Here is a 23,024-nt window from a genome sequence, read left to right on the forward strand (position 1 = left end):
TCCAGTGGTTTGCTTTTCACTTGCATTTTACACCATCATGATGTCTTAAAATATTTCCAGTCAATTAAGTATTTTTAAAGAGTAACATTTGCTGTCAGGCAGGCAATGCAGCAAATGTGTTAATGAACAGAAAAGATATATTTTTGTAACACTGGAAGATAAATATTGGTCAGAATATTGAGCATCACTTACATGGCACTTTTCACTGTCAAAGCACACAGTTCTTCCTGTAATTGCACAGTTTGTTGTCTCTTGTGCATTGGTGGGTGGCTGTCTGTCTTGTTGGGTGCAGTCTATCAAAGTTCAAAGTACATTTATTATCAAAGTATGTATAAATTATACAATCTTGAGATTCATCTGCTTACAGGCAGCCACAAAGCAAGAACCCATTTTTAAAAAAAGACCAACAAACACCCAATGCACAGAGAGAAAAAAAACACAAATAGTGCAAACAACAAAAGCAAGCAACTGCATTCGGAACAAAAGTGAGTCCATAGACACAAAGCCTGGAACAGCCGGAGACCGCCCCCAGCCTCAGCCCATCACAGAGCAGAGCAAAGTACTGTCAAGTTCGCGGACACGAAGCCAAGAGCAGCTACAGTAGGCCCACAGCCACAGTGCCTTGGAGAGAGGAGTACGCGTCGTGGAGCAGCGAGCAAAATCCGCCTGACCCTCATCTCCAGTTCTGACACCCTGCCTTTTCAATCCATCTGGCCTGGAGTTTAAATCATCCAAATACCAGATTGTCCCTTGCTTTAAGACCCAGGCCATGTCACATTGACATGCTCTGGGCCTTGTCCACACCACCATGTTTCGGCCCTTGCCTGACCTGTCCAAATCGGCCTGGTGCTTAGATCGATCCAACGTTGTTCTCGGTTTAGATGGACAGGGTCCAAGACTCCTTCGCTCTGACTTTTCTCCACTTTGCACGCCTCGACTCCATCTTAACCACGCCTCGACCTTGCTCCGACTTTGCATCACACTCACATGCCTTGACCTTCCGGTCAGCCTCACCTTCACTCGCCTCTTCATTGTTTGCGGTGATCATTTACCACAATTGTCCACAGAAAAAGTGTTATTAATAGTATTTAGTTGTTTTTCTTGATTTATGAACCACCAGTAAGCCGTCGTCCATCTTCAGTGGTGTCATCTTAAACCGGAAATGGGCACATTACCTGCAAGGAAATGAATTTCAGGGTTTAATATGGTGACCAATGTATTATGTTTTGTAACTCTGGAAACTAATCGAAAGAAAAAAAGGGAGCCCGGAAAAGTGTGTGTAATTCATTTCACTTTAATAAGTCGCTCAGATATGACGTAATGGCATACTTTTACATATAACTCATAACGAATTATGCAAGTAAACAAAGAATGCTTTATCAAATATATATATACAATATTATTCAAATACTGCTGAAATATTAAATGTAAAACACTCCTCCCTGTTTAGCTATAAACAACTCAATATAGAATGCATCTCAATTCAAATATGTAACATATTGCTCTCTAGTTACATATATATGTACAGTGGCATGCAAAAGTTTGGGCACCCCTGGTCAAAATTTCTGTTACTGTGAATAGCTAAGCAAGTAAAAGATGCTAAGTGAGTAAAAGATGTACTGTTTTCCAAAAGGCATAAAGTTAAAGATGACACATTTCTTTAACACAAAATAATCTGCAGAAGCTGGGGTAAAAGCAACACTTACAACATGCTGGAGGAACTTAGCAAGTCGGGCAGCATCCATGGAAACGATCAGTCAACGTTTCGGGTCAGAACCCTTTGTCAGGACTGAAGAGGGAAGGGGCAGAGACCCTATAAAGAAGGTGGGGGGAGGGTGGGAAGGAGAAGGCTGGTAGGTTCCAGGAGAAAAACCAGTAAGGGGAAAGATAAAGGGGTGGGGGAGGGGAAGCACGGAGGTGAAAGGCAGGAAAGGTGAAGGAGGAATAGGGGAAAACACAATGGGTAGTAGGAGGAGGCGGAACCATGAGGCAGGTGATAGGCAGCTGGGGGCGGGAGCAGAGTGACATAGGGGTAGAGGAAGGGAGGGGGAGGGAATTACTGGAAGTTGGAGAATTCTATGTTCATACCAAGGGGCTGGAGACTACCTAGACGGTATATGAGGTGTTGCTGCTCCAACCTGAGTTTAGCCTCATCATGGCAGTAGAGGAGGCCTTGTATGGACATATCTGAATGGGAGTGGGAAGCAGAGTTGAAGTGGGTGGCTACCGGGAGATCCTGTCTGTTATGGCGGACGGAGCGGAAGTGCTCGACGAAGCGGTCCCCCAATCTGCGTCGGGTTTCACCGATGTAGAGGCCGCCGCACCGGGAGCACCGGATGCAATAGATGAACCCAACAGACTCACAAGTGAAGTGTTGCCTCACTTGGAAGGACTGTTTGGGGCCCTGAATGGTGGCAAGAGAGGAGGTGTAGGGACAGGTGTAGCACTTGCAATTACAGGGATAAGCACCGGGTGGGAGATCTGTGGGGAGGGACCGATCCCTGTGGAAAGCGGAGAGGGGTGGAGAGGGAAAGATGTGCTTAGTGGTGGGGTCCTGTTGAAGGTGGCAGAAGCTGCGGAGGATAACGTGTTGGATCCGGAGGCTGGTGAGGTGGTAGGTGAGGACAAGGGGAACTCTGTCCCTGTTGTGGTGGCAGGAGGATTGGGTGAGAGCCGAAGTGTGGGAAATGGAGGAGATGCAGGTGAGGGCATCATTGATCACCGTAGAAGGGAAACCACGATCCTTAAAGAAAGAGGACATTTGAAATGTCCTGGAACAAAAAACCTCATCCTCGGAGCAGATGCGGCGGAGACGGAGGAACTGGGAATATGGAATGGCACTTTTGCATGTGGCAAGGTGGAAAGAGGTATAGTTGAGGTAGTTATGAGAGTCAGTGGGCTTGTAGAAGATGTCAGTGGACAGTCTGTCTCCAGAGATGGAGACCGAGAGATCGAGAAAGGGGATTGAAGTGTCTGAGATAGACCAAGTGGATTTGAGGGCTGGGTGGAAGCTAGGAGTAAAGTCGATGAAATTGACAAGCTCAGCATGGGTGCAGGAAGCAGCACCAATGTACTCATCAATGTACCGAAGGAAAAGTTGGGGAGCAGTACCAGAATAGGTTTGGAGCACAGACTGTTCCAGATAACCAACGAAGAGGCAGGCATAGCTAGGGCCCATGCAAGTTCCCATAGCTACACCCTTAGTCTCAAGAAAGTGGTAAGAGCCAAAAGAGAAGTCATTGAGTGTGAGAACTAGTTCTGCCAACCGGAGGACAAGAAAACTTTATTTCCATCTTTTACAGTTTCAAACTAACAAAAAATGAAAAGTGCCCAAAGCAAAAGTTTGGGCACCCTGCATGACACCCCCTTTGGCAAGTATCACAGCTTGTAAATGCTTTTTGTAGTCAGCTAAGAGTCTTTCAATTCTTGTTTGGGGGATTTTCACCCATTCTTCCTTGCAAAAGGCTTCTAGTTCTGTGAGATTCTTGGGCCGTCTTGCATGCACTGCTCTTTTGAGGTCCATCCACAGATTCTCAATGATGTTTAGGTCAGGGGACTGTGAGGGACATGACAAAACCTTCAGCTTGCACCACAAGAGGTAGTCCATTGTGGATTCTGATGTGTGTTTAGGATCATTATCCTGTTGTAGAAACCATCCTCTTTTCATCTTTGGCTTTTTTACAGATGGTGTGATGTTTACTTCCAGAATTTGCTGGTATTTAATTGAATTCATTCTTCCCTCTACCAGTAAATGTTCCCCGTGCCACTGGCTAGAACACAAACCCAAAGCATGATCCATCCACCCCCATGTTTAAGAGTTGGAGAGGGGTTCTTTTCATGAAATTCTGCACCTTTTTTTCTCCAAACATATCTTTGTTCATTGCGGTCAAAAAGTTCTATTCAAAAGGTTCAAAGGAACGTCTAAACAAGCCTAATGCTTTTTGGAAGCAAGTCCTGTGGACTGATGAAGTTAAAATAGAAGTTTTTGGTTGCAATGTGAAACGTTCTGCGCTTCAACAGGTAAGTAGTCCTCTCAGGTTCATTTTAAAACTACTGCATCGCCGCTGTTACGTCATGTAACTCCAGACACTAACCCAGAGATTAGTGGGAGCCCGGGAAAATGTACACATGAGGAAATCTGAAGATGCTGAAATTTCAAGCATCTCTAGGAAGAGGTACAGTCGACGTTTCGGGCCGAGACCCTTCGTTAGTCTTGAAACGTCGACCGTTCCTCTTCCTAGAGATGCTGCCTGGCCTGCTGTGTTCACCAGCAACTTTGATGTGTGTTACCCGGGAAAACGGGTATACTTTGTTTTACTTTAGTGAAAAGCTCACATGTGACGTGATGGTGTAATGATACATGCCATTCATATACTTTTACTTAAAACTCGTAATGAATTATGTAAACAAAATGCTTAATCAAACAGTATGTTTACAATATTACTCAAAGGTTACTGAAATATTAAATGCACAACACTATATGTACTTGGATAATACATTACTGTGAACTTTGAAACTGTTAAATTGTTCTTTTTGGGTTGCGGGTTGCTAGGGCGGCATAGCTCAAAGGATCTACTCCGCGCAGTGTCACTAAAAATTAAACTAAAGCAGTGTTATAGTTACACAGTAAATGCATTGCGGGCTAATAAAGAGGCAGCACTCTGTCAGCAACGTTAACCTGCTTCTAGAAATTTATACATAGAAGCCTCCAACCCAAACACTGGATTGCCATTGAATGAGCCACAACTGTGTTTACAGTTCGCAAACAGTTCTCTGCCTTCGAGGGGCTTCAGATGGCCTGGAACCGGGAGAGAAACCCTGCCAGCCCAGCCCACGGGGAACTTTGCTGCAATTTGAGCACATGCGCCCTGCCGCCCCTCCGCCCCTCCGCCCCTCCGCCCCTCCGCCCCTCCGCCCCGGTTGACGCATGCGTCCTCGCAGAGGAGCGCCGCGTCGTGTCACGTCACGTCACGTCACGTCACCCGGAGACGCGTCACGGAGGAAGATGGAGGAGTATGCTCGCGAGCCTTGGTGAGCTGGGAGCCGGGTAACTGTAAATGGCGAGGGGTCGGCGGTCCGTGGGTGCGGAGGAGACACGTCCGAGCCCCGGCCCTCGTCTCTCTAAGGCGCTGGTCGTGGTGCGCGTATCTATGATCTTCGCAGGGGAAAGAGGATGGCTGGAAGGGTGGGAGCAGCGACTGAGAGACCGGCCGGGCCTTGCCGGAGAGCAGCCACGAGTTGTGGGGACGGTGGTAGAAGGTCAAGGGTTCGACAGTCTCTTGGTGTGGAGTGACTAGTTGAAGGTCACAGGTGGACCCTTACCTGTGGGTGTGGGGTGGCCAGTTCAAGGTCACAGATGGACCCTTTACTCTGGGTGTGGTGTTGCTGGTAGAAGGTCAGGTGCCCTCACCTGGTGACGGTTCCCCAAAGCTGTGGAGGGAGTGGGAGGGAACGGTGGAGGTAACCCCTGATGAGTATCCCTGACGAAGACAGCAGAGTTTGTTATCGAGGCATCGGTTGTAATCAATAACTGTACCCGGCTTGAAGCCTGAGAAGAGGTTATTTGTGGAGAACTCAGTTCAGGAAAAATTTTTGTAGAACCCGGATGCTGTGAAACAGCAGTTAATAATTTCTCCCTACAGTTGCTGACTGACGCTCAATGTAGGTTACATGGTCGGCACAACATTGTTATTGGTTATATTAACATTGTGGGCCGAAGGGCCTGTAATGTGCTGTAGATTTCTGTTTCTGTATTCCTCCAACACTTTGTTTTTGCAATCTTTGATCGAGTATTGGGCAGTGAGAAAGGAAATAACCTTGATGTAAATGGTCCTTGAAGGAAGAGTGACCAAAATGTGATATAATTTTACATTGAAAGGGATTTAAATTAAAGTAATTTAAAATCTTTCAGATAAAATAAAAATTGTGAAGGTACGAGGGGTGAATTGGCTGTGGTCAATTTGGAAATGACTTTTGAAAGCATGGCAGCAGACAGGCATTGACTAACGTTTAAGAAAATATTATTTGCAAAAGGGGGAGAAAGGTCATTTTAAAGCATAAAGCAGTGCAGGAGTAGTTGGCTAACAATGGTTGCCAGCAGTTATTAAAGATCAATTATAGGAGAGGCATATGCCATTGCCAGAAATAGCAGGAGGAAAAGATCGGCCATTAACTTAGTGATTGGAGTATGCACAAAAGGTTGGGTAGCTTACGTCTAATACTTATATTCTTCTGGACGAGAGAAAACTTGGACAGGGCAACCTGCCCTCAGTATCCTGATACTGTTTCTAAGGAGTTTGTACATTCTTCCTGTGGCTAGGTGTGTTTCCTCTGGTTTTCCAGTTTCCTCCCACACGCCAACGATATGTGGGTCAGTAAGTTGGTCACATGGGTGCAATTGGACACCATGGGCTAATGTGGGCTGGAAGACCCTGTTACAGTGGTGTATATTAAAATTAAATATGGAAGGGATTGGAATTATCAAGAATGTTTATTTATTGAGATACAGCACAGAACAGGCCCTTCAAACCATGCCGTCCAGCAACTCCCGATTTAATCCTAGTCAAATCACAGGATAATTTACAATGACCAATTAACCTATCAACCGGTGTGTCATTGTACTGTGGGAGAAAACTGAACCACCTGGAGAAAACCCATGCTGTCACAGGGAGTGGGATTGGTCTTCTGTGTAATTCATTAGATGTTTGTGGAGATTTTCCACTTTAGTATTTGTGCACATTCGGTTTTGCTTGAGCAGATACCGCTGACATAGCAAGTACGTAATGTCATTTCTTTCTCATTAGCCCTTGGAGGATCGTGGATGACTGTGGTGGTGCCTTTACCATGGGTGCCATAGGTGGTGGAATATTTCAGTCTATTAAAGGCTTTAGGAATTCACCAGTGGTATGTCATTTCACAAACCTGATAAAATTTTCATCTTTTTTATGTTCCTTAGTCTGAGATAATGTTCAGTTTCTTTGTACATTCTCCTAACCTTGTTTTTGCATGTGAAGTGATGTATTGCTTTTCTAACATCTCACTAATGTAGAAATAAAGTAGATAAAATTTTGATTTGCTCTATACAAGGAGGAGTCTAAAATCTTGCTTTACAGTTGTAATGAAGGATGTCAGAATTTGTACCATGAAACTGACAGCAACTTCTGAAATATTTGAATATATGATAAAATGTATAAAATTCAGAAGTATCTGCTTTTGATTTTCCCGTTCCTTTACTGGATGCAATTTAGAGTTGTTCTCAGCGTAATCTTGTGAAGTTGGTAGAGTCAGTCATAAAGCCCAGAAATAGGCCCTTTTTCATATGCCATCAAGTACTCATTTCTACTAGTCTTACTTAACAGCAGGCTGAGGTAGCAGACACCAACAGAATCAACAAACTCATTTGTAAGGCCAGTGATGTTGTGGGATGGAACTGGACTCTCTGACAGTGGTGTCTGAAAAGAAGATGCTGTTTAAGTTGCATGCCACCTTGGACAATGTCTCCCATCCACTACATAATGTACGGTTGGGCACAGGAGTGCATTCAGCCAGAGGCTCATTCCACCGAGATGCGACACAGAGCGTCATAGGAAGTCATTCCTGCCTGTGGCCACCAAACTTTACAACTCCTCCCTTGGAGGGTTAGACATCCTGAGCCAATAGGCTGGTCCTGGACTTATTTCATAATTTACTGGCATAATTTACATATTACTATTTAACTATTTATGGTTTTATTACTATTATTTATGGTGCAACTATAATGAAAACCAATTTCTCCCGGGATCAATAAAGTATGACTATGACTATCAACAGTTGGTGAGGAGTTTGCTAAGTGTTCTTGCAGTAAAATAAACTGAAAATGTTATGCAGTTATTATATGAAGTATAAGTGAAATTTTAATAGCACAGCATATGTTTACTGCTGTTGGCAGCTTTTAATTGTTTAAAAACTAATGTACATCTGATCTGTAATAAATCTGGGCAAATATTTCAAAATATAACAAATTTTACCCTTTTCCCCCAGTTTTCACCAAGTTCCGATCTTAATCTTGTCTGATATCAGTGGCGGAAAAGTTATTGGAAGGTTTTCTAAGAGGCTGTGTATATAAGTATTTGGATAGTCATGGATTGATTTAAGGATAGTCAGCATGGCTTTGTATGTGGTAGGTCATACCTAATCATTTTTAGAGTCTTGTGAGGAAGTTACTAGGAAAGTGGATGAAGGCAAGGCACTGGATGTTGCCTACATGGCATTTGACGAGGTCCCACATGGCTGGTTGATCAAGAAGGTTCAGTCGCTCAGCATTCAAGATGAGGTAGTAAATTGGACTAGACATTGCCTTTGTGGTAGGGGGTTACCTCTGACTGGAGGCCTATGACTAATGTATGGCAGGGATCAGTGCTGCTCCATTGTTTGTTATCTATGTCCATGATTTGGATGATAAAGTGGTTAACTGGATCAGCAAATTTGTGGGTGACACCAAGGTTGGGGTTGTGGACAGTGATGAAGGCTATCATAGCTTGTAGAGGAATCTCTATCAGCTGAAAAAATGGCAGATGGAATTTAATGCAGACAAGTGCGAGGTGTAGTGCTTCAGTAGGACCAACCAGGGTAGGTCTTACACAGCGAATGGTAGGGCACTGAGGAGTGTTGTAGAATAAAGGGATCTGGGAATACAGGTACATGTTTCCTTGAAAGTGATGTTAAATGTCAATAGGGTCATAAAGAAAGGTTTTAGCACTTTGGCCTTCATATATCAAAGTACTGAGTGCAAGAGATGGTATGTTATATTGAAGTTGTATAAGGCGTTGGTGAGGCCTAATTTGGAGTATTGTGTGCTATTTTGGTCACCTACCTACAGGAAAAATGTAAATAAGGTTGAAAGGGTACAGAGAAAATTTACAAGGATGTTGCCTGAGTTATAAGGAAAGATTGACTAGGTTAGGACTTTATTCCTTAGAAAGTGGACGATTGAGAGATTTGATAGAGGTATTCAAAATTGAGGGGGGAGTATAGATAGGGTAAATGCAACCAGGCTTTTTCCACTGAGGTTGGGTAGGACTGCAACCAGAGGTCATGGGTTAAGGGTGAAAGGTGAAAAGTTAAGGGGAACATGAAGGGAAACAACTTCACTCAGAGGGTTATGAGAGTGGAGCAAGCTGCCAACACAAGTGGTACATGTGAGCTTGATTTCAATGTTTTAAGGGAAATTTGGATAGGTGCATGGATGGTAGGGGTATTGAGGCTATGGTCTCTGCAGGTCTGTGGGAATAAGCAGTTTAAAAGGTTTAGGCATAGACTAGATGGGCATAAGGGCCTGTTTCTGTGCTGTACTTTTCTATCACTGCTGTAATTGCTAACAAGAGAATTATTTAACATCACTCGCTGCCTGGGCAATTTGATACTATAATTTTTGCTGGATTGTTTAGATCAATGTCAAAGGAAAAAGTCAAAGTTTTGGTGACATGGTGAATCTATGCAAACTTATAAGAAAATAGATGTGCTGTTGTGTTTTCTTTGTAATGGGTCTCATGCTGGTCTCAGGTCAGATCCTCTAATGTGATAATGCCAAGGAATTTAAAGCTGCTGATGCTGTCTACCTCCAATCTCCAGTGAGAACTGGCTTATGGATCTGGCTTCTTCCTGTAATTGATAATTAGTTTGATTTTGCTGACAGTGAGAAGTTGTTGCTGTGGTACCATTCATCCAGATTTTCTGTCTCCCTCCTATATGCAGATTAGTCACCATGCTCGATTTAGCCAGTGGCAGTAGTGTTGTCAGTAAACTTAAATAGGCATTGATTGGAGCTGTACTTAGCCCCACTATCAGATATAAAGTGAGTAAAGCAGGGTGCTTAACGCGCAGGGTGTAGTGCACGTGTGCTGATGGTAATTGTGAAGGAGATAAGATACTATGAGATCTTCTATGGATAACAGACTTCTTTGAATTTGCAGTGAGCCTCATCTGGAAGCAAAGCTCACTGTCCCCTACGTCACAACATTTAACTTTGTAGGAGGTTATGGCATTCAGAACATGCCGCAGCTGTTGAACATCCCTTGTAGATTCCAGTCTAGTCTGGAATCTCCACTTTGCCTTTGAGACGACTTTTTGGAGGTCATTATTGCAGCTCTTGCAACATTCTTGATCTCCAGACTTGAATGCCTCTGATCTAGCTCACAACAAATTTTGGATTTCATTGTTCATCCAAAGCTTCAAGGCACACTCATCCATATGTCTACTCTTAATTCCTTGAATGATAACTGAAGTATGTAAATATTTTTGAATTTTGTATGAACTTTCCCCACGTTTCAAACATGCACAAAGATGCAGGTGACCCAGCCTTTGATTAAATGCATATGCATATTTCTTCTAAGCAGCAGACTACAAAATTCCATCAATGATCTTCAGTTCTCACATTTGATGGTTTAATGTGGAGCAGAAGTCATGAGCTCCAGCAGAGCAGTTAAGTGTGTCAGCGCCATGACTGAAAATGCGGCAAGCGAGGCGGAATTCAAACCAGGCTGAAAAGCAGAGGGATGAGGCCTCCTCTACCCCGTCTTGTTGGCAAATATGTGGTTGCTGGAAAATATGATTGATGATCTCAGGGCAAGGCTGCTATATCAGAGGCAGATCTCAATTGTTTGTTGCACTGAAACTTGGTTAATAGCGAACACACCAGATGTAGTGATACAGCCCGAGGATCTTACTAATTTTCTAATGATTAAATGTAGACCATTCTATTTGCCTCGGGAGTTCTCATACGTGATCCTGGCTGCAGTTCACATATCACCAGTGGCAGATTATAAGCAGGCAATTGTGAAACTGCATGATGTTGTCTGCAAGCAAGAAGCAGGCCATCCCGATGCATTTAACCAGGCCTGTTTGAAGAAAACCCTGTCCAATTATCAGCGCATAATCTGATGCAACAGAGGTCCCAACACACCAAACCACTGCTACACTATGATAAGGAATGCCTTTTGTTCCTTTCTGAGAAACCATTTTGGCAAGTCGGTTAATTTGGCTGTACTCCTACTACCTGCATACAGACAGAGCCTAAAGAGCAAGGCTCCTGAAATCAAGACAACTTGGTGGTTGCAGGAGGCAGAGGAATGGCTATAGGGTTGAGTTGAGTCAGTGGACTGGGCCGTGTTCAAGTACTCATCTGAGAACCTGAATGACTACACCAAGGTTGTAACAGACTATTAAAACAGTCCTGGATGAGTGTGTCTTGAAGCCCTGGATGAACAATGAAATCCAGAATTTGTTGTGAGTTAGATCAGAGGCATTCAAGTCTGGAGATCAAGAATGCTGCAAGAGCTGCAATAATGACCTCCAGAAAGTCATCTCAAAGGCAAAGTGGAGGTTCCAGACTAGACTGGAATCTACGAGGGATGTTCAACAACTGCGGCATGTTCTGAATGCCATAACCTCCTACAAAGTTAAATGTTGTGACATAGAGAACAGTGAGCTTTGCTTCCGGATGAGCTCAATGCCTCTGTGCTCGCCTTGACCCCAGAACAGTGAAGAATCATTGCACACCCCCATGTCTCCCGATGATCCTTTGGTCTCAGTATCTGAAGACGATGTGTGGGCTGCCTTTAAGAGAGTGAATCCAAGGAAAGCAGCCAGTCCGGATGGAGTACCTGGCCAGGTGCTGAAGATCTGTGCTGACCAGCTGGCTGGAGTATTAATAGATATCTTCAACTCTTGCTCTGGCAGTGTGTGGTACCCACCTGCTTCAAGCAGGCTTCAGTCGTACCAGTGCCCAAAGAGAGTGTGGTAACCTGCCTCAATGACTATCGCCCAGTGGCATTTACATCCACAGTGATGAAATGTTTTGAGAGGCTGGTGTTGAAGCATATCAGCTCCTGTCTGAGTGGCAGCTTGGATCTGCTCCAATTTGCCTACCTTAGTAACAGGTCTACAGCAGATCCCATCTCATTGGCTCTTCACACAATCCTGGATCATCTGGACAGCAAAGATGCATACATCTGGATATATTTTATAGATTACAGCTCAGCATTTAATACCATCATCTCCTCAAAACTAATTAGTAAACTCCAAGACCTGGATCTCAGTACCCCTTGTGCAGTTGGATCCTGGATTTCCTCACTTGTAGACCCCAATCAGTTCGGATTGGCAAAAACATCTGGTCCACAATCTCTATTAGCACAGGAGCACCACAGGGATATGTGCTCAACCCCCTGCTCTACTTGCTTTACATCTATGACTGTGGCCAAGAACAGCTGCAGCACTATATACAAGTTTGCTGATGACACCACTGTTGTGGCGATGAATCAGCATACAGGAGGGAGATTGAAAATTTAGCTGAGCGGTGTAGTAATAATAATAATAACGATAGCCTCTCACTCAAGGCCAAAGAACTTATTGAAGACTTCAGTAGAGGGAAACCAGAGGTCCCTGAGCCAGTACTTATTAGAGGAGCAGAGGTGGAGAGGGTCAGTAACTTTAAATTCCTGGGTGTCACTATCTCAGAGCACCTGTTCAAGACCCATTATATATTGCAAAGAAAGCACAACAGCACCTCTACTTCCTTAGGAGTCTGCAGAGATTTGGGTGGAATGTCATCAAAAACTTTGGCAAACTTCTATAGATGTGTGCTGATATAGACTGGCTGCATTACGGCCTGGTATGAGAACACTAATGCCTAAGAGCAGAAAGTCCTACAAAAGGTAGTGGATTCAGCCCAGTACATCATGCATAAAATCCTTCCAACTATTGAGCACATCTACATGAAACATCGCTTAGGAAAGCAGCATCCATCATCAAACATCCTCACCACCCAGGCCATGCTCTTTTCTCACTGCTGCCTTTATGTAGAAGGTACAAGAACTAAAGGACTCTGGCCACCAGGTTCAAGGACAGTTACTACTGCTCAATCATCAGGCACTACACTCATTCTCCTTCTGGTGTTCCCACAACCGATCGCCTCACTTTAAGGACTCTTTATCTTGTTATTTCATGCTTGTTATTTATTTCTATTTATTTACATTTGCATCTGCACAGTTTGTCCATTGATCCTGCTTACAGTTACTGTTGTATGGATTTGCTAAGTATGCCCACAGAAATGAATCTCACGGTTGTATGCAGTGACATTTATGTACACTGATAAATTTTACTTTGAATTTTAATATAACTAATATGACATTGACCTTTTGTAGCAATATTGTTATTATGGTGTACTTTTGAAATAGGTTACTGAAGTTACTTATGTAATATTAATTTTGTTACATTTCTTTGCCTCTTGTATACTTTTGATATTTTTTTTTGTTTTTTCTTTAAACAGGGAATGAGTCACCGATTACGTGGAAGTTTGACTGCTGTTAAGAGTAGAGCTCCACAGATAGGAGGTACTTTGGTTGTATTTGCTTGTTTGATCTTTCAAGCTAAACAGTTTTTAAAATGTCAGTTCTCATAAGGCTGTTCATGATCAGCATTTGGGAAATTATCCACACTTTATAACTGAATGCTGAGGTATCTGTTCTGTAAATATCATTGTTCTTTTGATCTGTCTTGGAAATAAGATTTTGAGCCTGCAAATTATTTACTAAATTATACCAACAATGCAATACTTTGTTGACTTGGAACATTATTACACAAGTCAGAATATGCTCCTGCTTCACTTTGGGATTTCGGGGAGAATGCTATAGTGTCAGAGTGCTATCTTTTGAATGACTGTTCATTATGCTGCGGCATTTAGGGCAGCAGTGAAGGTCCTGCATTTCTGGTGGTGTTCAGGGCTTCCTTCATCATGTCAGTAGCTTCCTCTCAGCTTTCACTATTGTCTGTCATGAAAATCCCGGGTGGAGACTCCAGAATACCGTCACACTTAGATGTAGAAAGATTCTTCATAGCTGTTTCCACAACAATTTTGTTTTACTGGTCAAGGTTGTTAGCCCCGGGCTGAACACCCAAACCTGGAGGTCAAGTGGACCACTCTTAGTCTGGCCTCTACCCTTTGATCTGTTTGACATGAGTGACCCTACCAAAAGCCAAAGCACAAGACTCTGACTCCAGCCAACATAGCTCTCTGGGTCATTGAGGCAAGCAAACCTCCAAACCATGAGCCGTGGTCCTCTTGGAGGTACTATTTTTTGAATGGGAAATAAACTTGAATCCTATTTACCTGTCCAAAATGACAAAACCAAAACTAAAATGAAATGATGAGCTCATATATTGTTCTGGCAAACTGAAACTAATTGTCCATTTATTCTCCTATTTTGTATTTAATGAAGCTTGCAAGAATTTGCATATTGGAAAAACATTTCCATTTAAATGATAACAATCAGCTTTTACAACAAAGTTGATTGTGAAATGCTTGTGGGAATTTACAGTTTCTGCTTGATTAATACACTTGTCTGTTAGTGAAATTCTTAGTGAAGTCCTCAGCATATAGAGATGTTAGAATCATGCTGATTAATTTTAATGTTAATGTCAAAGTTTGTTTTTGTGAACTTAATAGAAATTTGGTTTTCATAGCCCTGTCTAGATTTTTCTTGAACTTGCAGTTTGATAAAATGTTTCTGCATGTGATTTTTCCATGTTTTAATTAGGACTTCTTAGAGCAAGTCCTTCACACAAATGTTTCCATCATACAGAGCTGTAGTATATATATTCCATGCTAACAGTATCATGCAAAATGTTGCTCCTTCTAATCTAACTTGAATAGCACCACTTTCATTGTGTATGTTACTTTGAAATATGTTAGATATTTAGATATATTATTCCCTGCCAAGCAATGGGGGGATTACATCAGTGTGAAAAGTTGGAATGAAAGGCTCTGTTTTAATTATATTTAAGCATATTTAATTATGTTTCAGATGTTTAATAAATTTACTCAATACTCAATTTATAAATTTTTTAATCATGATTTATTAGCATTTTATTGAAATCGCAATGATATAATTGGTCGAATATGTAAAATTAATAATTCAGTGAGTGTAAATACATTCCAATTTTAATTATATAAGTAATTACCCTTCAATTCATTTTTTTTAATATTTCAGGAAGCTTTGCTATATGGGGTGGTTTGTTTTCAATGATAGACTGTGGTTTAGTGAAGGTCAGAGGTAAAGAAGATCCATGGAATTCCATAACCAGTGGAGCTTTAACAGGAGCCATATTAGCTGCAAGAAGTAAGTGAAACTTTTGGTTTCAAAAAGTGAGATCTGTATTTGGGATGCAGTCACTTTGGAAATTGTGCATAGCATTCTGATATTTATTCAAAAATGATGGGAAACCAGGGCTGTTAACTTGGAGCAACACACACAAAATGCTGGTGAACGCAGCAGGCCAGGCAGCATCTCTAGGAAGAGGTACAGTCGACGTTTTGGGCCGAGACCCTTCATCAGGACTAACTGAAAGAAGATAGTCAGAGATTTGAGAGGGGGAGGGGGAGATCCAAATTGATAGGAGAAGACAGGAGGAGGAGGGATGGAGCTAAGAGCTGGAAAGTTAATTGACAAAAGGGATACAAGGCTGGAGAAGGGAGAGGATCATGGGACAGGAGGCATGGGGGAAAGAAAGGGGGAGGGGAGCATCGGGAAGATATAGTGAGAGGGACAGAGGGAGAAAAAAGAGAAAGAAAGCGGAAAAATAATAAGTAAGGGATGGGGTAAGAAGGGGAGGAGGGGCATTAACGGAAGTTAGTCAAGTCACTGTTCATGCCATCAGGTTGGAGGCTAGCCTCCAACTAGCCTGTCCTTTTCAGGCCAACCTGATGGCAGGAACATTGACTTCTCTAACCTCTGTTAATGCCCCTCCTCTCCTTCTTACCCCATACCTTATTCATTTATTATTTTTATTTTTTTCCCCTTTCTTCCTCTTTTTTCTCCCTCTGTCCCTCTCACTATATCTTTCTCTGGTGCTCCCCTCCCCCAGGAGAAGTTTTGCAAGTTTCCAGAATAAAAAGAAAATACAACGTTTAGAAAGGGATAAGAATTTGAGTAACATGGGGACAAATGTGAGAAGAGAGGTGGTGAATACAGGTCTGAGGATGTTATATTTAAATGCATGCAGTATACAAAACCAGTTAGATGTGCAATTAGAAACTGGCAGGTACAACATTGTGGGTGTCATAAAATTTTGGCTGAAAGAAGATTACAGCTGAGAGCTAAGCATACAGGGCTAAACATCCCATTAAAAAACAGGCAAGTGGGTAGAAGGGTTGGGCGGCTTTGCTGGAATTAAATGAAATTAAATCCTTAGCAAGAAGTGACATAGAATCAGAAGATAGAGTCCCTGTGGATATATTTTTTTTTACAAAACTGCAAGAGTAAAAAGTCCCTGGAGGGACTTTGAATAGTAGCCAGGGGTGGGTTCAAATTGCAACAGGAGGTAGAAAAGGCATGTAAGAAGGCAATCAATGTTACAGTGGTCATTGGGAATTTCAATATGCAGTTAGACCAGGAAAATCAGCTCAGCACTGCATCGTAAATGATGGAATTTGTAGAATACCTACTAGATGGCTTTTTAGAGCAGCTTTTGGTTGAGCTCACCAGGGAAACGGAAATTCTGGATTTGGTATTATCCAGATTTGATTAGTGAGCTTAAGGTAAAGGAAATCTTAGCAGACATTGATCATAATATGCTAGAATTCAACCTTACAGTTAGAAGGAGAAACTAAAATCATATGTTAGTATTACCATGGAGTCAAAGGAATTGCAGGGGCTTTGAGAGAGGAGCAGGCCAAAGTTGATTGGAAGGGAATACTAGCAGGGATAATAAAGCGATAATGGCAGTAGTTTCCTGGAGTAACTTGGAAAGTGCAGGATCATTTTTATTCCAAAGAAGCAGCAGCATTCTACAGGAAGAATGAAGTAACGGTGGCTGACAAGGGAAGGCCAAGGGAGCATAAAAGCAAACCAGAGGTCAGAGAATATTGCTAGTATCAGCAGGAAGCTAGAGGATTGGAAGCTCTTAAAGCAAGGCAACTTTGGGGAAAAAAAAACAAGAAAGGGAGAAAATATTAAATATGAAGGTCAATAGTACAAAAATTACTGAAAGTTTTTTCAAAATACCAAGTAAAATTGAGGCAACAGTAGACATCTGATTGCTGGAAAATGCCACTGTAGAAGTAATGAGAAAGAAATGGCTTATGAATGGTTTTGTGTCACTATTACTGAGGAGATGGTGCTTGGGAAGTTGAAAAGTCTGAAGGTAGATAAGTCCCCTGGACCAGATGGAGTAAACCCCAGTGTTGTGAACGAGATATAGTGGTGATAGTGAAGGCATTAGTGGTGATCTTTCAGTGAACACTAGAGTCAGGAACGGTTTCAGTGGGTTGGAAAATTACAAATGTCATTCCTCTCTAAGAACGGAGAGAAGCAAAAGACAGGAAAATATAGACCAGTGAGCCTAACTTAATTTGGTGGTAAATCACCATTATTAGGGGTGAGGTTTTGGGTACTTGAAAGCACATTATAAAAGCCAGAGTCAGTGTAATTTCCTGAAGGAAAGATCTTGCCTGACAAATCTGTTGGAATTCTTTGAGGAAATAACAGACAGAATAGCCGGAGCAGAGTAAGAGGATATTGTTTACTTGGTTTTTCGGAAGGCCTTTGACAAGGTGCTGCACACGAGGCTGTTAAGCAAGATAATGAGAATGCTACTAGTATAGATAGAAGATTGGCCGATCGGCAGAAGGCAACGAGTAAGAATAAAGGGGCTTTTTCTGGTTGTATGTCAGTGACTAATGGTATTATGCAGGGATCAGTGTGGGATCATCAACTTCACAAATGTTAATGATCTGGATGAATAAAGGAACTTGGTTCATGTCTACTGATAACTGAATTGAGAGCACAGGAAAACCTGTTAAATGCATGGCAGTATGGCCTACATATTTTCTTTTCTAATGTGAATGTAGCTTGCAGACACTCCCTTCAGTTTTCCATTGACTAAAGAAATTCAGAAAGATGAGTCTGTCCATATTCTGTACTGCTGAAAGGTTTGAGTGGATTATGTGCAAATTACATTTTTGAAAACACAACACTAAAAAAAAACCATGCAATATTAGATCTCAAATAATTCAATGCAAAGTTTTCAAGAGATATGGATCTCATTTTTGCTTGTTTAGATTGCAAACTGTACTTCCTTTTCAGACCATAAGAACTGTGACCTTTTTCTTAATTGCAAACAGTACTTTGGAAGTTAGAGAAAAACTGCAGATATTATGATTTTGTGTTTTTGAGAAATTATCTCATTTATGTTTCTGTAACCTATTACGTGCCCTGATTCTCCCACCACCATCACCCAGTAGAATAACCTAAAAGCCAACACATCTTTTGGCATATGGGGGGGGGGGGGGGGGAAGTGGAGCACTTTGGGTAAACTTACTCCACTCTTATAATAACTGTACTAAAACCTTGCCTTGAAGGTTATAATGGTAATGTAATAGCCACTTATTTCATTTCTATCTTCTAAGATCAATTTCTAATAGTTTTATAACATCAAAGTATTGTGAAAGTTGAAAATCAGGAATACATTTTTAACTTTAGAATACACAAATCCTCTATTTCAGCTATGTTCTGCACCTTTTTCCAACACTAAAATCACTTAAAACTTCATAAAAGAAAGTACTATCGTTAAAATAGCTTTGACATGTCGACCTTTAGCCCAATTTATTTTAGAATAGGTTGACTTAGGTTAATTTTAAATGTCCACAGTTGTCATATGCAGATCTTACAATAATGGTTCTGTTTGGTTTCAGTACTCATCTTTTAAGTGTAAGCATAAAAATAGCTAACTGTGTAGTAGGAATTTATTTCACATTATTGCATTAGGCATAGCTTCTGGCCAAATATCTGCAGAAGTATAAGAAATTTAAACCTAGTATTTCCTATTAGTGTGGATGTAAATCAAAGGTGCCTGTCTTGTTCCCTTTCTCTTTTAACTTAGGTATGTCCATTTATCTAAAACTGTTCTTGAAAGCTCGCAAGGTCCTCTAAACAATTATTTTGATAGTGCATTCTAAGCTAAAGGTTTTTCCAACTCTCCATTCTAAGATTATAATGTGTTTAATTTTGCATCAATGCTTGCTTATTCAATATCATTCTGTGAAAATAGCATATTTCTGTTTTAAACACTATTGAATAACCCTATAATATCCTTTGAAGTGATAACAGCTTGGGTTTTGAGGGTTTTTGGTTTAATTGTAATTTGTTTTTCCAAGAAAGTAATGTCACAGTAAACCTATGCTATATTGTACCTTGCTTCTATTTTTCCCTCCATTTGTAACAATAATTCACACAGATACAGTTTTATAGTTTTTTATTTTCAGTATCTCTAAGCATAAAGTAAATCCCCTTTTGTTGTAATGGTTTATTTGAAAATTGGACTCTTGTCATTCAGCTTGCTCCCATTAAAAAATCTTTTTTATTCATATTTCTTCTAATTAAATTTCATTTGCTGCTGTTTTGCCCACTCCACTATTTCATCAATATACCTAGGCAACTTCTGTAGACTTCTGGATTTAGTTTTAATGTTTGCACATTTCTGAACTGCTAGTGAATACTGCCTTGATAGTCCTTTTTCACACTATTTATTTATTGTAACTTAGTAATTTTTAAAAATGTTTTGCAATGTACTGCAGCCAAAAACAACAAATTTCAAGATATCAGTGATAATAAACCTAATTATGTTTCTGACATTGCAGCCAATCTAGACTTCTCTTGATTATAACTATGAAAATAATATCCTAAATAATTTTGAAAAATTGCAAGCTCATTCATCGGTTTTGATCCTACTTAGCACTCTTCCTGTATTTTCCAAGTTTCTAGGCTTGTCCATTTGCAATAGTCTCAAATGCCAAGATGGATGTTAATTGTATTTCTTTTCTGAGATAGAAATCCATTTAAAAAGTACATCTTGGTACATTCATTTTAATTCCAACTGTGGCTGCTTTCATTTAGATGGCCCAATGGCAATGGTGGGATCTGCTGCTATGGGAGGAATACTACTCGCCTTGATCGAAGGGGCTGGAATAATGTTGACACGATTTGCTTCAACACAATTTCCAACAGGTAAGTTCTAATGCCCATTAAGTGATGCTTTTTAATAAGCATAATCTGAAAAGTAAATAAAGTTGGAACTACATTAGACAATAAGTTTTTCAGATCAGCTTTTATTAAAACTCAAGTTAGAAATTACAGATTTTAAAGCACGTTGAGGGAAGAGAATGGAGTCCTGTGACACGGTGAAAAACTTTGGAAATATCATTATGAATTACCATCTGGTAAACCATAAATTACTTGTGTAGTTAATATTTACTTTAATCATTTGTATGAGTTAATGGTTCCTACAAATTTTAATGTACACTTTCTGGTTTGAAAAAGGAAACAGCTTTAAAGCAGTCTTGTAGATGAGGAAATCCACTTTATCTACAGTACATCTAAAACTTGTATTGGCAACTAACCTCACCCATAAACCTGGTCATGCACCCAGAACAATTAAATTGCCTTTGCAAGTTTCTTTGAGTGGGAATTTGTCAGATACAAATTGGCTCCTTTCAGTATATTTTAATTTACTAAAACTTGTTTGCCAATGTCACTGGTATATTTGTAAAGTCCTACAATTTGCTCACAGATGGTGAACTCAAACTATTTTTTGTGGTGCTGATTTGTACATTCTTGTACATCGGTATTTTTGAAAGTTTAAAAAAACAGTAAAAGTGTTTCACTTTCTGAGCAGATTCATTAAAGTCTTCTGCTTGATATCCATAAAGGTTCTGAACACTTCTGCAAATTTGTTCATCAAAGCAAACTTGACAGCCGTACTGCTTTAAGCTTGGTAAAAGACAGTTACTGGCTCTCGATTTTAAACTTTCTTGGTTTAGATCTGTTTAGCCACAGCAGAAATAAAAATGAGCTTCTGAAATCTTTCAGGCCTGATTTGAACCAAATCTTAGTTTTAAACAGTTCCTTAGTGAATTAAAATTAACTTCTGTAGAGAAGGAAGTAAATTACCCAGTTCTCATGTGGTCATATTTATGATTAATGTAAAAATTAACTCTAGCTGTAGTAAAATCAAAATTACAAGAACCATGAGGAAACTTTGCTCTGTGGAAAAGTTAAGGTAGTAATACATTACTTCTGTAATCTATAAAACTGCAAGAAACTGGCCTACTTTGAACAAAGATTGTGCTAGATCATATTCAAATGATAACCTGAAAAATCTAACATGAGTAATTTTGCAATTACTATGAAGGGGAAAGTGGACATTGTATAAGATTTATTATTTTGACCCCTTGTAGGTCCACAGTTTGTAGATGACCCTACTCAGCTACAAACTCCATCGTTCGGTGAATACAGGCAGTATCAGTGACATCCATTTGAATTCATTGTAATTTTGTGGGTGCTGACAAAGCAGACATCCTCTGAAGAACTTCCACACATGGTCACATGAAACCAAGTTTAAGACTATTTATATTGCAAGGTTAGTATGGTTAAGAAGGCTTTTGTAGAAAATCTAACCCTACCGAATGATTTTCTGTGGCCTTGTAATATATGTATATATGTTATATGCCAGACATAAGAAATGTTATGTAATTGAGATTATTTTTGTGCCTGAGTTTTATATGTTCTCTGGTGAATATATTTGTAAACGATCTATTGGCATTATATACGTTGTCACTTCAAACCCAGCAAAATATAATGAAACATCTAATTTTTTTAAGTATATGTTGTACACATTCGGGCACTTCATTTAACTCGCAAGACAGATTGCTAATTCATCATTAAAGAACTCAAGGCAGTTATGATAAAACTTTGTTTATTTACAACTTCCTGTGTTGAACTTAAACACAATGTGATATCTCTCCCCACCCCCTTTCTCTTCCATTCTTCCCTTCTTAACCCTTCTCTACTCCTCAGCTGCCTATCACTTCCCTCTTGTAACCCCTCTCGTTCTCTTTCTCCTATGGTCCACTCTATCAGATTTCTTCAGCCCTTTACTTTTTCACTTGTTATCTTCCAGCTTCTCACTTCATTTCCCACCCCCCACCACCACCTTATTATGGCTTTTCCCCCTTCTTTTCCAGTCCAAGGAAGGGTCTTGGCCTGAAACATTGACTGTTTCTTCCTCCATACAGATGCTGCCTGACCCACAGAGTTTCTTCAGCATTTTGTTTGTGTAACACAATGTGCTAAGTGTGTTTTGATCATAGCCCAAGTCTTAATTAATGTAATTTAAAATTCAGGTGAATAACCAGTTGGGGTAAAATATTTTATATTTTACTGTTATTGAAAGGCATGTATTCAACCAACAATGTTTACAAGGAAAATATTAGAATGACTTTTTTCCATTCTAATATTGTACTCAAGTTTCACACTTTCAGTACTGTGTATGGAACTGTAATTGCATCACACATGCTTCCACGAAGAGTTAAATACTGCTCAAGGTGGTACTGTGAAGAATATTAACAAAATGAGATGTTAGTTTTTTTTTTGCTGCTAAATATTGTTCTGGCAAACAAGACTAATTGCATCAATAAATGAAGTACGTCATTGTATTGATTCTTGTTTCCACTGCTGCCAAATGATTTGATTGAAATGGTCCATAGAAATATGGAAATGTTGGTACAATGGGTGAGTCTTTCAGGGTCTGGTCTTTTCTCTATGATTACTCTTTCAAGCGTGCTTAACAGCCTAAATGTACTACTAATCTACACATTTTTGCAAAACAAGGTTTTACACCTGAAAATAGGAAGTTGTGCATCCAAAAAAGAGAAATCACATCTAACAAAATCATGGTGTTTAGCTTGTCATTGAGTCTTAGAAGGTACAGGACAGGAACAAGCCCTTCAGTCCATCTAGCTGTGCCAATACATTTAAACTATGTACTCCCATCAACCTGCACTGGAATCATAGTCCTTCGTACACCTACCATCCATGTACAGGCAGTCCCCGGGTTATGAACGAGTTCTGTTCCTGAGTCCATCTTTAAGTCGGATTTGTACATAAGTTGGAACAGGTACATCCGATATTATTTAGCAACAGTTAGTCAAGCGTTTG

General features: G+C 40.5%; 1 protein-coding gene across 1 annotated transcript; it reads left to right on the plus strand.

Annotated features, from left to right (window-relative positions):
* The first annotated feature begins 4,954 nt into the window (after positions 1–4,954).
* Positions 4,955–22,527, plus strand: timm17a (translocase of inner mitochondrial membrane 17 homolog A (yeast)). The gene is made up of 6 exons (XM_072277762.1): positions 4,955–5,031; positions 6,804–6,903; positions 13,304–13,367; positions 15,024–15,152; positions 19,926–20,036; positions 21,266–22,527. The coding sequence occupies exons 1-6, from the start codon at positions 5,006–5,008 to the stop codon at positions 21,334–21,336; spliced, it is 501 nt and encodes a 166-aa protein (XP_072133863.1). The 5' UTR covers positions 4,955–5,005; the 3' UTR covers positions 21,337–22,527.
* Positions 22,528–23,024: the final 497 nt, after the last annotated feature.

The sequence above is a fragment of the Mobula birostris genome, chromosome 14 (genome assembly GCF_030028105.1).
Source record: "Mobula birostris isolate sMobBir1 chromosome 14, sMobBir1.hap1, whole genome shotgun sequence".
Lineage (NCBI taxonomy): Eukaryota > Metazoa > Chordata > Chondrichthyes > Myliobatiformes > Myliobatidae > Mobula > Mobula birostris.

What these genes read in the sequence shown, in the direction of transcription:
- timm17a (XM_072277762.1), top strand. Translation starts at nt 5,006, where the DNA reads ATGGAGGAGTATGCTCGCGAGCCTTG. An exon ending in GCTTTAGGAATTCACCAGTG is followed by an intron (nt 6,904 to 13,303) that starts GTATGTCATTTC and finishes TTCTTTAAACAG; the next exon opens with GGAATGAGTCACCGATTACG. An exon ending in AGCCATATTAGCTGCAAGAA is followed by an intron (nt 15,153 to 19,925) that starts GTAAGTGAAACT and finishes GCTTTCATTTAG; the next exon opens with ATGGCCCAATGGCAATGGTG.